Source organism: Gossypium hirsutum, chromosome D11 (genome assembly GCF_007990345.1).
Source record: "Gossypium hirsutum isolate 1008001.06 chromosome D11, Gossypium_hirsutum_v2.1, whole genome shotgun sequence".
Lineage (NCBI taxonomy): Eukaryota > Viridiplantae > Streptophyta > Magnoliopsida > Malvales > Malvaceae > Gossypium > Gossypium hirsutum.
In genome coordinates, this window is record NC_053447.1 from 12,767,767 (window position 1) to 12,785,397 (window position 17,631).

The 17,631-nt window shown below is 34.5% G+C and overlaps 2 protein-coding genes across 2 annotated transcripts; one reads left to right on the forward strand and one right to left on the reverse strand.

Moving 5' to 3' along the window:
- Window positions 1–1,033: 1,033 nt before the first annotated feature.
- On the reverse strand, window positions 1,034–11,580 carry LOC107923339 (60S ribosomal protein L38). The gene is made up of 2 exons (XM_016853544.2): window positions 11,470–11,580; window positions 1,034–1,453 (listed from the first exon to the last, which is right to left on the reverse strand). Exons 1-2 carry the CDS (start codon window positions 11,578–11,580, stop codon window positions 1,256–1,258), a joined length of 309 nt encoding a protein of 102 aa, XP_016709033.1. The 3' UTR covers window positions 1,034–1,255.
- Window positions 11,581–13,210: 1,630 nt separating this feature from the next.
- LOC107924198 (protein LONGIFOLIA 2) lies at window positions 13,211–17,365 on the forward strand. Its single transcript, XM_016854531.2, has 4 exons — window positions 13,211–13,776; window positions 13,863–15,308; window positions 15,416–15,608; window positions 16,540–17,365. The coding sequence occupies exons 1-4, from the start codon at window positions 13,621–13,623 to the stop codon at window positions 17,097–17,099; spliced, it is 2,355 nt and encodes a 784-aa protein (XP_016710020.2). The 5' UTR covers window positions 13,211–13,620; the 3' UTR covers window positions 17,100–17,365.
- Window positions 17,366–17,631: the final 266 nt, after the last annotated feature.

Sequence of the window (17,631 nt, forward strand, 5' to 3'; positions counted from 1 at the left end):
TTTAATATGAGGATAAGAGAGGAGAGGAGGTCATCATAATTGGAAAAAGAGAAAAAAAACTTAGCAATACAGAACAGAATATTTAGGAAAGTAGTAACTTACGATAGTCCAGTGCCAGTAATATCAAATTCAAGATGGATGCAAGAACGATCAGATGCAGGAGTATGAAGCTCCTTCCTCACAGCCACATTAGACCTTCAAGTTAGAAACAAAAAACCAAGTTAGATTTCATCAAAGAAGAATACTAAAAAAATGGCCACCAGGATATCTGAAAAAACTATTCCTGTATACCTGCATGGATGTTGAGCATCATAAACAGTGTGGCCATTTGCATTGTTCCAGTTCTTATCCTTGACAGGTGCATTTGCAGGATCATAAAATACAACACGGTATTCCAAAACAGCAGCAGTGTATGGGGTAGAAACAGTTGTTGCATCATCGTCATCACGCAGAAGCTGATCTAACTCGGGCCACACTGATTCACGTCTAGAAGAGCAACATGGTTCAATAAAGGGTAAATGTAAAAGAATGAAAAAGCTTTTTATTCGAACAGAGGTGATGTTCTTTTTACCAGGCAGTAAAGTCATCTTCAATGCATTGATCATCATCTCCAAGACCCACAGGAACTAGACGTTTTGCTCCTGCAAATATGGTAAGGCCAATTTTAGCACATAGGTTCCCATGCAGTGAAAATTTGATGACATTATGTATGACCCAACTCTAAAAGAATCTTCTACTACATGGCCCAAGAATTTTATCCATTTGTGTATATTTCTGTTTGAACATTTGAATACATAAATAGAAACATTTGGATACATGTCAAGACTCACTTCATCTCACTGAAATTAGAATACACATCTATTCAGAATTAGTGCAGTAAGTTGTAATAACATCCAATAAGTATAATGATAAGGGTTGATTGTATTGATACCAGTATGATAACAGTGGGAAACAATGATTCATTTCTGCTATGGGTTTATGATTCTATAGCATGTTTCTCAATTTCAAAAAGGATGCTGGTTGAAACAAAATAAGAAAAACAAGGCTCCACCATCATAGCAAAGACCAAGAAACTTTGAGATGTAATTTACATGGTAAGAAAGAACAGTAAGACAGATTGTAATTCTGTTAGTACAGCAGCAACGAGAACAATGGTTTGTTCCTGTTATGGACCTACAATTCTATATAATATATTTGTTGATTTGAAATAAGGATGCTAGTTGAACCGAAACAAGAAAAATGATTATTGTATCATTTATATAGATGTACCTCGAGGAAGGGACTGCTTCAACTTGTCAGCCTTCTCAGCATCCGACACGCAAAGTGTGTACAAGTACTTGGAGCAGCGGGCCTTGAACTTGACAAAATCTTTGCTCTTCTTGATCTTTACAGAGCATGCATCTTTCCTTCTGGCAGTCAGAAGGAAGTCCTTGATCTCATGAATCTGCTTAGGCTGTAAATCATAACCCAGAAAACATTCATTTAACCCAGGAAGTCAAATCATAGTTAAGGCATAAATCAATTATAGTACAGAGGCCGGTGAGAGCCAAAATCGCAAAATAAGGATCATAATAAGTAAATAAGCAACTCAATGAACAAGGAAAATACAGATTGAAACTAAAAGAATATACACATTCTTAACAAATGATATCATAATCAGATATTCTAGAATTAAAATGTTGTAACATGTAGTAAAAATATGTGCAATTCCTTCAAACATAAGCCAAATCCAAAAGAAAAGACATAACATTGCATTAGGACGACTATTCGCAAATAAGCAAATCAGCAACACAAAGAGCAAGTAAAAACACAAATTACAACTCAAGATCTGAGAACAGCGCACACACATTCTTAAACATATTCAGATGTTTTAGACTGAAAATATCATTAAATGATGCAGCAAAAACACGGGCAAAATTATCAACTTTTTCCCATCTTCAAACACAGTTAATTTCCCATTTCCAACTTGTAAGGTGCTCTCGTACTCTTCATTTTTCCAAAAATAACCGTATCAGAAACTTGTATTTCAAGCAATGTTCAACAGATTCTTGGGCATGGATATGACATTAATATATTCCAAAGATTCCCAAATACATAAAAGAACACACTTATGAAGCATACATACACATATCTTACAAAAACACCTGAGTCCAATTAACATTACCTCCAAATTTATGTAAAACTTAAATGAGAAAACTCGAACCCATATCCAACATTCATCAGCAGCAACATAACCGACAAAACAAAAATAATTATTTATAGAGCTACTATCCAATGAGCTAAAACAGACAAACAGAGGTATATTTTAACAATGAAAATAATCGATTGCCTTAAACACCATATAGTGTTCCAATCAATCAAATTACAGCAGGCATTAAAACCTTTCCCTTTCGTTAATTCACAACTATTAGCTTCATTAATCAAATCCTATGTACAGTTGATCGATTGAAAGTGTAACATTTCAAAGACGAAATTTAAACACAAAACTGGTTAACATTTAAATTACATGTAAATATAACCTAAAAAACCAAAAAATTAATCATATTTTCAGATTTCAGGCCGAAATGGAATGAAATGAAAGGCAAATCCATTTTTTCCCCAAAAAAACAAAAATAAAGAAACAATATTTCAAGAAAAGATCATTAAATTCATGGTATATATAAAGAAATTTAATTGAAATCAAAGGAATAGAAGAAGGGAAAAGCGTACTTAGGAACCATTGCTGCTACTCTCTGTTACTCTGTTACCTCATACGATTCGTAATTGAAGGCCTTGTTGAAGGTTGTTAGGGTTTGTTAAAGGGTTGGTCAGGATAGAAACATGAAAAGGAGGGAGAAGGTTGGAAGGAAAATGGGAAGAAAAATGAAAAAAAGAAGAAGATGCTGCAACGGGTTGGAGGGTAAAAGAGGACCGATTAGGTAATCCTTTCTTTTGGAAGGGATTACAAATCGGCGCTGGATAAGGAAAAATGGGGAATCGGTGCGCTGCGTAATAGGCCCGTATTAGGGCAATACAATCAACCAAACAGGGTAATTAGTGGGGCCACAGATTAGGGGTGTATTGGCTAATCCAATACACCCAACCAAACATGCTCTTATTGTATTTATTATTTTTTGAGGTTTATTTATTTGGGTCCGGGCTAAAATGGCCTATTACAACATCAACATTTACTTAGTTTTTTTTTCGAAGTGCGTGAAAAGTCTTTATGTGAGAACTTTTGTAAGGTCAAGCCCTTATTTGATAAATTTTAAAGGTTAAGCTCTTATGCCCTAATTTGAAGATTTACCCTTTTAAAATTTATGTCAAAGTCCAAACACTATTATTTTTTTTAAATTGTTGATGTGATATTTTCAAATAAAAGATGATATCTATTTGGTAGTGATGTAACTACGAAATTGTCATGATGAACCTGTATTTCAAAAAATAATTGTAATTGTGTTAATAGTTAGACCTGAATTTAAAAAGCAAAACTAAATTTTAAAATTATAAAAAAGATAGGGACTTATGATAAAATTTAGCCATTTATAAATTCTAAAGATCGTTCGTTGTTATCCATTTCCACTCCTCCCATATTCCAATCCCGGTCCATGCTAATGTATTGATTTTGTTCGTTCTCAGTGGGCTTTTCAATTACTTCGGCCTGCCTACGAAACAAAGCATTCACCCTAATTAAACAAGTAAATCAAAATCAGGGAAAAACTGTAATAATTAACTAATTGGTACCAAAAAAAAATCGCATCCTAAGTCCGAGTTAACAAACTCTTAACCTAGAAGCACTAGATGACTACAAAATTTACGTCTTGAGTAGGGATAGCAACGGGTAGGACGGGTCGGAATTTTGCCCCCGAACTTCTACGCAAATCTTGATAAATTTGTTTCCAGTTGATTCTCACTCTTAAAAAGAAAAAATTCATCCAGAGCCTAAAATTTAATGGGAGATTTATTCCTACCCTATCCGAATTTTATTTTATTATTTTATTTTTATTTTGAAGTAAATAAGATGATTTTTTAAGTTTAATACTTTAAACTTAATGTATATTTATGTAATTTATTTATTAAAAGCAGAATTTTAATATATATTAGTGGCATTTTTGTAAATATCTCGGGACGAGTGAATTTACCTCAAATTCAATCCTGACCTGACTATTTTTTTAAAATTCAACTGACTCATCCCAAACTTGATTTGTAACACCCCTAACCCGAATCCGTCGCGGGAACAGGGATACGAAGTATTATCGGAGTTTACAAATTAATTATCAAACATTTCATTTCATCTAACATTCATATTAGAAACAAATCAAAACCATACATATTGTCCTTTAAACGAACCCTCGAGGCTTAAATTTACGCATTAGAAACAAATAGGGACTAACTCAAAAACTCAAAAAAAAATTTGAAAATATTTAAAATTTTTAACACTGCAAGGGTAACACAACTGTATGGCTAGGTTGTGTGTCTCCACGGTTTGGGGACACGCTTGTGTCTCAGGCCGTGTGGGCATTCGAAATAGGGACACACGACCGTGTTTCAGCCTGTGTGAGTATACTAACTTGGGTCACACGCCTGTGTGCTAGACTGTATAAGCATTCTGTTTTGTGCAAATTTAAGATAAGGGAACATACGGCCGTGTCACCTAGCCGTGTGTCACACGGTTGAGACACACTCCCGTGTCTCTACCCGTGTGGATGAAAATAGGTGATTTTACAAGCCATATTTCTCACCCAATTCTATGTCAATTTACAATCAACATTACACATATTAACAAGCCATAATTAAACATCCAAAATAAGCCAAAATAAGTGGCTAAACTTAACAAATTACATATAGACCATCATTAAATAAAATACCTATGCATGCCATTATAACCAAAATCAAAACATTCGAAAGTACCGATAGAACCGATGGATAGTGTGATACAACTCCGACAAGCTTCCAACCCAATCCAGAGTCCGATAATCTGAGAAGTAAAGGAAAACAAATACATAAGCAATGAATGCTCAATAGGCTTGTATAAACTTTAATCATAACATTTCTTTTCAAATATGAAATTTATACATATCAAGAATAATCCAATATTGATTCCACAATACTCATGAAGTTATATTTAACAACTCACTAAGCGAATAAATCTACAGTATCACTTATACATATAATTCCTAGCATAGTAGGATTTTAAACAACTTTAACTCTTCCAAAATTTCTTTATTCTCATCCGCGTTTCTTTACTTTTCACACTCATTCCATATGCATAACACACCAGTTATAAGCATATCATTCAACCATAGCTACAAGCTAGTACATTTAAACATAGACCTCTTTCGAGTTAATTGCATGATAACTCATTTCATAAAAAAATTGCATAACTTAAACCTTACCACTCTTTCATGAGCACAGGTATATTTTCATTTGAGCACTTACCATTTCAATGCATCTTGTAATTAAATATATTACCATTCAACCAAAAATTTGGCACTTGCCTAAGCGTCAACCAACAACACTTGTTGGCTTACTTGAACATATTTAATATAATTTCAACATCAATAACCTTCTTATCTTAACATGTCACACTTGAATTTATTACTCGTATTAACTTACATTATTTTCATGTATCAACATATCAATATATTGATATATATATACATTTCATGATACATATCATCTTTTACTGTTTCTTCATTTACATATATCATCCAAGACAACTCTCGATAACTTACCATTCGGAGAATGACTTATGGATATGAGTACATTATTTTTAAAAGCCCGAAGGTTGAGCAGAAGCTCATGAGAGCTAAACGGAAACGTATAAGGGTTGAATGGAAACTCATATGAGTTAACAGAAGCTCGTGAGAGCTAAACGGAAACCTATAAGGGTTGAACGGAAACTCATATGAGTTAACAGAAGCTCGTGAGAGCTAAACGAAAAGTAAACACGAAAGTTCGCAACAAATGTTGAACCTCGGTTTACTTGGGTACATTTGCTGTCAATTCATCCATTGCATATACTGTCAATTCATCCTTTTCCATAGAACAATTGTACTCAATCCCGCGTTCCCCTAATTTTGAGCATTCAATTCAATTTCATAATTTAACAATAATTTTATTTTCAACAATAGATATGAATAAATACATAATACCATTCATCATTTTAATAAATAAACATGAAAGTTTAACCATACGAACTTACCTGAATTGAATTGTAATAATTGCAGGAGTTCAGGGGGTATTCCGCTATTTTTCCTTTTTCACGAGTATCTACAGAATATTGATTTTGTCCTATTGATTTCAATCTTTAACTTGATTTTCTCTCTCCTCCAACTTCTATTTTCTTGAATCCAAGATGATTTTCTTGTTCTCCATAGTCTCCTTATCACTTTTTTTTCTTGGTAATTATGAAAATTTCTTGAAATTCTTGGTGAAAATGGTGGATTTTTTGTGAAAGGATCAAATTGTAAAGAAAAAAATTTATTTCTTTCTTTTCTCTTTTCACGTTGGTAGCATGGAAAGATGAAGAGAATTTTTCATCTTTCTTTCCTTAGATACTAAATAAAATAATAATAAAATATATTTAAAAATCAAATCAAAATATTAATAAACTAATATTTATTTATTTAATTAATCTAAAATATCACCAACATCATCATTACTCTTCAAAATTATCTTCCTTGCTAAATGACAATTTTGCCCCTCGTGATTCTTCAAAATTCCTCCATTGACTCAACACTTATTTTGGTAAAATTTGATTTAACCCCTCACACTTTTTTCACTTATTTAATTTGGTCCTAATTCATCCATTTTCCTTAGTTTCTAGATCATTCTACCCTTAAAATATTTGTACTATTGGTCCTTCAAATTTTTTTATATTTACACTTTAACCCCTCAAATTTTGAGTATTTACTCTTGGGCCACAAAGAATTTCTCATTTTTGCGATTTAGTCATTTCTTGAATTAATATATCATAATATACTTCCCAATGTTGACATAACTCAATTTTTTTTTCATTTTATTTCATTATTTTACAATATCGAGGATAATATCTTACTTTCTTACTGTAGTAATTTTTCGAAATATCACATGATTTTTCAAGAAAAAATCCAATCTTAACAGATGGGGAGCGGGTCAAAACCGTTCATATTCAATTTTTCTTGCCATCCCTAGTTGGGATTTAAAAACCCAATTTTTTTAAAAATGATTTCAACCCTAACAAATTAGATCGGATCAAATAAAAACTTTTCGTATTCAAGTTTTGTTGTCATCCCTAATCGTGATTTAAAAATAACATATCTGTAATATGTAAGTTGACAATGATTTAGATATGTAAATCAATGAATGATTTAGATATGTAAATCAATGAAGAGAGATAATGAAAAAGATAGTGAGGTGTTATTTGTCCTTAATTATGTAAGTAAAAAGAAAAAAGAAAAAAGCGGGAGATTTATTAAAATGGAACTGAAAAAGTGGATGAGCAATTTAGAAGTATAGTTGGGTGGGTTCATAAATCGTACTAAAATAATAAAATATTGTTAATGAATGAGGAAGTTGAATACTAATTATTCATAGGCTGCTGTGCTGACTGCTGAGCCTAAGACAATTTAATTCTCCGATTTATTCCACAAAACCGGAGACTACACTATTTTATTACATCTAATTTACCTAAACCCTACCCCCCAATTTTTTATATAAAATAATTAACTTTACGTACAGAGTCGATTTTGATTTCTTTAAAATAATTGAAATGAAGGAGCTTTATGTGATAAAATAGAATTTTCAAAAGAATAGGGATTATGTTAGTATTTAGAGGTAACAACATCAGCGTTAAATAATAATAATAATGAGCTCAATTCAATGAATTCTTTCAGATTGCAGTTTTGAGAGAGGAAAGCATGTGAAAGTGGGGGAACCTTTTTTTCTGGGCAACTGAGCTACGCTAATTTCCAAGCGAAGTGGAAACAAAATTATTTAACCCCAGATAACCTAAAAGACCGTTACGTGAAGCATCTATTTGTGTTGTTTTAGGCACATGACACGACTTGTTTTAATTTATTTCATAAAATATTATTATTCCTAATCTACTCTATGAGGAGAATGAACCCAACCCCGTCTCTTGCCTCTTCTTTTTTTAATTTATACCCATTAGTTATTTTAACCATTTTAATAAAGACAGTGGTTAGAATTTGTTACGATGGTTCAAAATTCTATTAATCAATCAATGAATTACTAATTACTTTCAACTAAAATTAAGACTTCTTTTTTTTGATTCATTTACAACATGATGGTAGTTGGTGATGGTAGGATGGCCGGCAATGTTATGCTAAAAGGTGGACTCATGGTCATGGCTCGTCGTCACGATCATTGGATTCTCTCTTCTTAAAGAGGATTCAAATATTGATAATGTCAACATTGAAATCTCAATGTTATAAATAGACAAAAAAAAATTAATTATAAAGGGGTCTTTAACTTTAACCAAAAATAAAAAAAGTCACATCAACCGTTAATAGATTAACGAAATTTTTAATGTCAGTGATCAATTCGAACAATTATCTTAATTAGAATGGCTAAATTAACAACAAAAAATTAAAGTGACCAAAATAAGAATGATGCTATTTTAAGATGACCTACAGTGTAGTTCATTTTATTTTACATTGTAATAACCAAGTTAAATAGAATCTTTATTTAGATAATAGGTTGCTCTTTAAAATTGTTTTTGCTTTTGAATCCAAACATAACATCGCATTTTAATTACTAGTTTGGTGGGAAATAAATAATTAAAACTACACATATAAATCGACTTGAATTGGGGATTTGAGAAATTCATCAGTTGAGATGAAAGGCGAATGTAGACGTTAAAAGGCATGTGCATGTTGGTTTGTGAAGTAAAATTTTGCTGCAATTTCAGAACCCATATTGATTTTGAAGGCAATGATGATTAGTCATGTGCTTGTTATAAGAAGACAACGTGGCTATCTGATTTGATAATTGCGAGACTTTGACTGTTGTTGGGGATGGATGACTCTTGCTCATCTTGGCATCCAAGTGAGGAATTACTTCTTTAAAATAATTATTTTATTGAGACGATGTTCTCTAATTGCTTTACGAACGGCAGGAAATCTTCATTTTGAAGCAAAAATATATACTAAACACAAAAGCATTTTAACATGAACAAGACCTTACCTAGTGTTCACTTGATAGAAGAAAACAAAAAGGAAACCTTCCATATCATCCAACCTTATTAGGAAAATGTTCAAGTCATACTTTAGACAAAAGAAATTGATTATGCAAAGTTTTGAAGAATGAAACTGTATAAGATATCAGGGAAAATTCCGGAAATAGAAATAGAAAACAGCAAAGTTTGAAGGCCAAATGTGCTACATATAAATAAATGTATGTGTATATAAAAAAAGTAATGTACATGTGGGATGGGCACAGCATTTTGCTGTCTTCAAAGTTAAAAAGTGGTCCAACTACAAAACCCCATGGAGGAATCAGAAGCCCTATCTCTCCATGATTGATTCAGCATTCCCTAAATCCATTTAGCCCCAATCCACAATTTTTTAGTTTAAAATACAACACCGCTATGCCTTTTCTGAGCATATGGGAGGCATTTCACAGAATAAATAACAAACTAATAAATAAATAGAGACACATTTTCCCCTGACAGCTTTGAATATTCCTCTTAGCTATCCCACTGGGGTACTCTTTATCTTTGAAATTTCATACTAATTTTATTTGTCCAAGTAAACTTCATTTTCATCTCAATTATATCTGCTCTATTTACCAAGTGGGTTTTTTTGTTAATTCAACCCTTACTCCATTGTATGTATGATGTATCCAAGATAGAGACTTTTATGTATTGGAAGGGTTTTTTTTGTTAATTCAATTGGTACTTACTCGATTAAAAAACTGGAGTAACATAAGTTATAAACTTTTTCCGGTTCAAAGATGTGATCATATGAGCAACTTACTGCAGTACTGTAATAAAGGATGCAGATACTGCCAGCATTCCTTTAGGTCGTAGCAGTGATATGTAGATGAAGGGCAAAAATCCATGGATTAGCTTTTGATGACAAAGTGGTCTGGCTTTCTTAACCACTGACCCTATGGAATTTATTAGCTTATAAGAAGCAATAGGGGAATGTGAAATATAGTTTAAACAAATTCGAAAACTTGGGAATGCATATAGAAGAGGAGGGTCGGTGAACGAACATGGGGCTTTTGAGTTTTTCAAATTGGAAACTGTGCTGTTTTGCCTATTTTACTATTTCTAATCACTTTTACTGGGATTTTCTCTCTTCTTTTTTTACTATTGCAGTTAGTGGTCTGAGATTGTAATTATGAAAAGCTAAAGCTTAAATAAAGAGTTTCTGCAGATCTGAAATGCATGTGGGTTACATGAAAAAAGAAGGTTAGATAAAAGGTAAAATATAAAGGTTGAGCATGCTTTGTTTCAGTTCTTTTATACATAATAATTAGTATCAGATTCCGATCAAAGACAAGACACATGAAAGAGATATTAGCTCCATTATATAATGGATAGTACCTATGTACATGTGTACATACATATGGCTTGGAGTTTAGAGGTAAGTACAAAGAGGAATAGGCTCCTCTCACATGGAGCAAAGCAACCCAGAAAAAGGGCTTTTGCAATTTCATTACTTAGTGTAGAGACAAGTCACATGGTGGTAAGGCTTCAGCTTGACCCTCTTGTAAGTTTTGGAAACCCCACATTATCTTCATAATTTAGGTCCACATGCCAGTTTGCGCCATACCACAAAAAATGTGCCTTCACAAAAGTGAGTCTGTTTAGGCAAGAAAGAAACACCGGAGGTTACGAGTCAAGAATGTAATTTTCCCTATTATAGTCACAAACAGTACACTTACGTTGATATAGCAAGAAAGTTGGTAGTGGCCAAGGTGACTCCTACTACATAGGATCCTCAAAATTGGAAAGCTTAACATTTCGAGCTCTCCTCCATTGAGATTATTTGTCAATACCAAGACGAGATGCACAAAAATCATTGACCCATAAATTAGCAGCACAAGCAAGGGAAAGTGTAAAGCTTAAGTCATTCGTTTCAGCTATCGGTCCCTCCTTGTTGAAGTAATTGTTTACCGTTACCACCAATATATTGTTTATTCATACCAACTTGTAAAACCCAGTATTAATTAATTAATGAAACTCATTTACCTAAATATGCATCAATCTAGATGGATCAGCTATCCTATTCCACTCACCAAACCGAAATTTTATATATATATTGTCTATGACCCAATATAATTCTAACTAAGTTCGAAATCGAGTAAGATCGAATCTTTAAATGGGACAATGTTCTCTCATCAATATAATATTTTTTCCATCTAAACCCGAAACTTTACTCATTACCGCTCTGAGTTAATCACTTTGTACTAACAACCCTTCAAAATAAATACAAATAATTGAACTTTTAACTGAATACTTATTTTTCCATTACTCACAGGCTGCACCTGGACTTTACTATATGCGTATTTATAAGCTCTTTTGTCTGCATTGGTAAACCCATTCTTTTTCTTGGACTGATACTGCTTCCATCTCAAATGTGTATACATACGTATATCTATATAACACCAAGTGTTGGTGCTCGTGATGTACGTTAATAGCTTCTTTCCCTTATCCATCTCTCCATTTGGACGGCTTTTAATTGATTCATATGCAGTCCAACTGCCCTACCTGATCATTACAATATTAATGAAGCATGCGATTATTATTAATTTAATACCAAATTAAAGAACAAGCTTAAGACGGCAAGTAAATTTTTTTTACATTTTCCATACTAAATATATAGTATAATTTTACTTATGTATACATTTTTTTTGCTTTTAAAAGTAACAATTAAAGCAATTACTAAGGTGAGCCTTGGTATAGTACTTGCAGAAAGTACAACACAACTCTGTTAACTATAAAGAAATGCAATGTAAAACAAACTGCCATTCTATTTATCATGCCAGTTCTAATCACACAAATTTCCTCTTCTTAATCACACAAATTTCCTCTTCTTCTTCTTCTTCTTTTTAAAAAAAAATATTATTTACTTTATATTTTAATATTTACTTCAATTTTTTTTTCTAGTTGAAGATAAAGTTCAATATTTATGATTGCAATAAAACCAGCTGCTGTCATTCCAATGCCAAATATAAATTATAATTTAAATGAATATTTAAAAAAGTATTTTCTTTAAAATATTGTCCATAGTTGAAAAGTTTTTTCTAACTTTATAAACATAAATGCTCATAATATATTTATTAATTCAATTACGAAATAATTCATTAATAAAACTACATAAAAACTTTATTTAGTAAATACTTTGACAAAAAAGAGAGAGTAAATTTATATCTATAAAAATATCAATATATATTATTATCAATTAAGTTATGCCAAATGTTTGATGATATAATCAAGTGATTCTCAGGTAGAGAGATGTTGAAATGAAAGTGATTTACATATATGGTATGGAGAATCATTAGGATGGTGGTATGAGAAATTTGAGTTTTTAATAAAGTGTAGATTCTATATCCTCCATTTCTAGCTCAATGTTGGGATAAGATATTTAGAGAGGGAGGTTGAATGAGAATGAGCCTCCATTGAACTCTTTATTTCATGTGCAATGATAGAGTGATTCATGTTAGTTGAGAATATTATTGAAATTAATTCAAGCGAATAAGATGAAGTGTTAGATTAGGTCGAGATGAAGGTGATGATAAAAACTCTTTTTCATATATCTCTTGAAATTGATGCGAGTCATGTAGTGTTTAGACAATAGCAAGAGTTAAACTTTCTCATATTTTTTCCGCTTTTAAATAATATTTTTTTACTTAATTTTAGCTTTATTTATCTCAAATTAAATTTGTAATCCACAAAATGGGTTTATCATATGTATACATTACTAAATTAATATCTCAAGTCAATGGGAATAACTTAATTAAAATTTTAAAATTATAAAAATAAAGATATTTTGGCACAGTGCCATAATAAATTGAAGTATAATATAAAACGCGTAACATTAAGCAAAGGGGAAAGCGTAGTCGAGGTTGAAAGGCACGAAAATTAGGAGAACGGAGGGATGACACGCCAGGGCAAAGCATTGCCTCCCGATGCTTACCTCACTTCATAATTTCCAAACCCGCCCAATAGCCTTCCCAAAATTTAAATGAAAATCGAAATATATAATTGGCCCGGTTCTTTTTACGCCAATATATCAAAACAATTCGACCTTTTCCCGCAACTCAAGTCTCTCGAACCCCTAAAATACTTGATAAAAAAAATAATGTACTAACTTGGCATTGTATCAAAAGGTAAGGGCAAGGGCAAGTAACGTCCGTATTCACTTTGCCCCCACACCCACACTGCTCTTTTCCTTAACTTCGACCACCCTTTTAAAGACCAGAAAAGCGGGAGATGCGATAGAGGCTGCTGTCTCAAACCCTCTCTCGCCTACAGACAAGGGGAGAAAGAAACAGGCAATCAATCATGCTGAGATATTCGACGATGAAAGTCTAAACAGAAGATTAACTTGTAAGAAAGAAGAGGATTATCGAGTTAAATACTAGGGTGAATAGTTTTTTTTTCTTAAAAAGAAAAAGAAAGGAAAGATGATGACGGGTGTAGTGCCAGAGCAGAATCTTGAGAAGCAAATAGGGAAACAAATGGGATGCATGGCTGGTTTCCTTCAGATCTTTGATCGTCACCAGCTTCTTTCTGGCAAACGCCTTTACTCCCCTAAGCGCCTCCCTCCCGTGGAAACGCCGGTTGGTTTTTATTTTCTGATCTCCATCTTCTTTTTTTTTACGTTGGTTCGTATTGTTTTATCGACTTTTTTCTAAACTTGTTTCAGGCGAGTGAAAAGAAAACGGAGCAAGTGAAGACCGTTGAGACACCAGCAATATCGAGAGAATTAGGGAAGCAGCCACAAGGTCGAGCAGCAGCGTCACCGGACCGTTCGAAGCAATCTCCAGTTACATCGGAGCTCCGATCTCCGGCATCGGAACTTTTCACGCCTACTGGTAATCAGAGCAAGTCACCTCTCCCCCTTCCCGTTTTTGAGTACAAAGAAGGTAGCGCGAGGTCGCCATGGAAATTCTCCAAGGAAGCTCCGAGGCTCTCTCTGGATAGCAGAGCCGTCGTTGACGCCAAAGGAAGCCTTAAGCCCCGAGAGATCCGTACGAATGCCTCCATATTATCTGCGAACCAATGCGAAGATGAGGTGGATGATAGCGATAAACAACGGCGGTCACCAAGCGTAATTGCAAGGCTCATGGGACTGGAACCGATACCGGATTCGAATCCCGAACCGAACGGAAAAGCTCAGCTCCGAAGATCCGCGTCGGAAGCTAGAGGTCGAGATCTGTTTCAGTATCGTTTCATTGACGGAGTTAATTTCCACTTAAAACAAAGCCAACAACCAAATTTCCAAAACGGAGGAGTTTCAAGCAATGTCGTAAGGGAAAATGGAGCCAAACAAGATCGTGTAATTATCAACAGGCCAGACGGCCTAAGAAATGCGAGAGCTGAACTGGTAAAAGCTCCAATTCGAGGTTTGGACCAAAGGAAATGCTTCTACGACTCAGCTGATTTCTTCCCCGAGAGAAAACAGGCCGTTAAAGTCTACGGGGAGATTGAGAAACGTCTTAAGCTCAGAGGAATAGACGAGCCATCGAAAGATCTTGAGACACTCAAACAAATCCTTGAAGCTTTGCAACTCAAAGGCCTTTTACACAGTAAGAAATCTCCAAACCAAACGAATAATAGAAACTTGGTTTATCAACATGAACAATCTCCAATCGTCGTAATCAAACCGGGAAGATCACCGGCTTCCACGGCCAGAAGGATTGCCAAAGATTCGCCTCCTTCAAATTATCGATCAAGACCTGGACCTCGCCGGAACTTGAATATTGACTCACCGCCGACTATGAGCCCGAGACGTGATCGGCCGGAGATTGAACGGAATGTTCGGAGCCAAAGCAGAGGTAAGGGTTCGATTTCTCCGGGTAGGAATGAGTGTGGCGTTAGGAGTCCCAACAGAAGGCCACTGAATGTTGAAATTCATAGGAGAGGGAATGGAAATGGAAATGTAGAGCAGAAAAGAGTCTCTCCGGTTCTGTCGCCCCGGCTTAATGTGAGAAGAACCGGATTTGAACAGACTACGAATAGATTACCCAGAAATAGGAAACCAACGGCTGAGATTTATGATAAAGAAGAGAAGGTATTTATTCCAGCGGAGGATCAAACATCTTCTGTTTCAGAGAGTAGCATTAGCACTTCTTCTCAAACTGATACGGAGGTAAAAAATCAGGCAATAACTAAATTACATTGATTATTTAGTTTTGCTTGACGATCCTATTTCATTTAAACCAGTAATTTATTGTTATAGCATGTTGAGTGTTACAGAGGTCGAAGGTGGAGGACTACAAGGATGGGGGGACCCTTTTGGAAAGATGTGATAAGTTGCTTCACAGCATTGCAGAGATGACGGCTGCTACGACCGAGTTGCAGCCGAGCCCGGTCTCTGTACTTGATTCCTCGTTCTACAAAGAGGAATCGTCTCCGTCCCCTGTTATGAAACGGAGCATAGATTTCAAAGGTACGAGAAAAAGAAAAAACTACTGCTAGTTTTTTTTTTTAATATTTTTGGGCACACATACTAAATCTTTTATGAGAAAGGAAAGAAGTCTACTAACTGATTGTGATTCGCTAGATTTTGCATTTGACTATGGTGACGTATGGACTGCTGTAGTTTAGCTCTAGGCCTGACTTTTCTGATTAGTCAAACAGAGTCTCCTTAATAGCCTGAAGCTTTTCTTATTGTCGTATCCTTAAGGCCTTTTTATTTGTTTAATTAATTCATGATTAGTCAAACCGTTCTCTCTTCCGGCTGATTAACCGGCGGAAAAGGGAATCTAAATGGGTTTGGCGGTAAATTCACGTGGGATTCTTCAGTTTGATAGTGATCGAGGGAAAAGGGCATGGGTTAAAGGACGTGGCCAACATTGTAGGTCACACTCAAAAACAGTAAAATGAAGAACTGCAGCTATATAATAAGAAAAAGTGACTGAAAACTTCTTCCGTTTTCTGCAAAACAAAATTTACCTGATGTGAGAAAAAGTTTAAAATCCCCGTACATTTTTTCCTCTAAGCCAAAGAGAAAAGAATAATCTATGCTGAACATTGGCTGACAGATGGCCGTTGGAGGCCGTAAGATTTTAGAGCATCCCATGCTGCCTTTGGTAATTGTAGGAAAATGGTCCCACTTCTCTGTTAAATTGTTAAACTATGTGCATATGGGAAATAGAGTGAAAGCGACGATGAATTTAGTCTTTTTCATTTTTTGTATTGGATGTATTATCTTCTGTCAGTATGTTTTAAGCCATTGTTACTGTCATATTCCGTACTGATGTTGACTTTGTTTCTCCATCAATCGAGAACTAAAAAAACCCCCATAACGATTTTTGGGATTGCGCTAATTTTCGATCAACCTGAACTGAGATTTTAACATTTTTGTTTGAAATTATCAGATCAACTTGTTGAATCAGAAGATGAAATGTGGAGTCCTGCAATGCCATCCGTTGAATCAAAGTCTGATGATTGTGATTTTATCTACATTTCCGATGTCCTCAGAGCAGCCAATTACATGCATGATGAATCTGATGTCTTTTTGTTGCTTGAGAAGCAACAGTATGTGAAGGGCAAAGACACCTCTAAAGTGTCTAGGCTCCAAAGGAAGCTGATATTTGACACCATCAACGAAATTCTGAACCGAAAGAAGCAATTACCGCCATGGAAGGTTGTGACTGGGGAGACATCATTGCAACAAATTTGGTCCGAATTCCAAAAGATTCGGGAAAGGGACTCCTCGGATGACATCTTTGAGGACATTTGTGGTGTCTTAAGAAAGGACCTTGCTGGGGATGCCATTAACGGTTGGGATGGTTGCCCCATTCAGATGTCGGAAGCGATCCTGGACATCGAACGCCTAATATTTAGAGACCTAATCAGTGAAACTATCCGAGATCTCGCTGCATTGGCTGAAAAAAGTAATAACATCCCAGCACCTCGTAGGAAGTTGGTGTTCTGATTGCGACTTGATGAAAAAGAGAGTGCCCTTTATATTATTCTTCCCGCACTTACTTTTAGATCCCTGCTCTTTTCCTTTTCTTTTCTTTTTTTCATTCTAATTATATTTATATTGACCCCCCTTTTTCCTTCTAATCTTTCATTTTACCTGAAGTCCAGGCATAGCTAATGATCGCTTTTGCAAGCTGTAAAAAAAGGGTGGGTTAATATTCGTGTCCACGATGGAAAAAGTTGTTGTCAATGTCAAGCACTAGTGAGCTATCAAAAGCGTTGTTACGTTGCCTATTTTAACATAATCATAGAGATGTGACAGTGATTACAAAAAAGGGTCATTGTTTTTAGAATTTAAGCAAAGTTTAGAAACATGGCGGATAATTATACTACTTGCGTTAAATGAGTGCATTTACAAAATTGTTACAATTTCTCACCAATACTGTTCATGCATGTGAACTGGACGTATATATATCACGGGCAAAGCGATGGCCGCTGGGAATGAGAATCCATGACTTGTACCAGAATTGCTTTTGTAATTT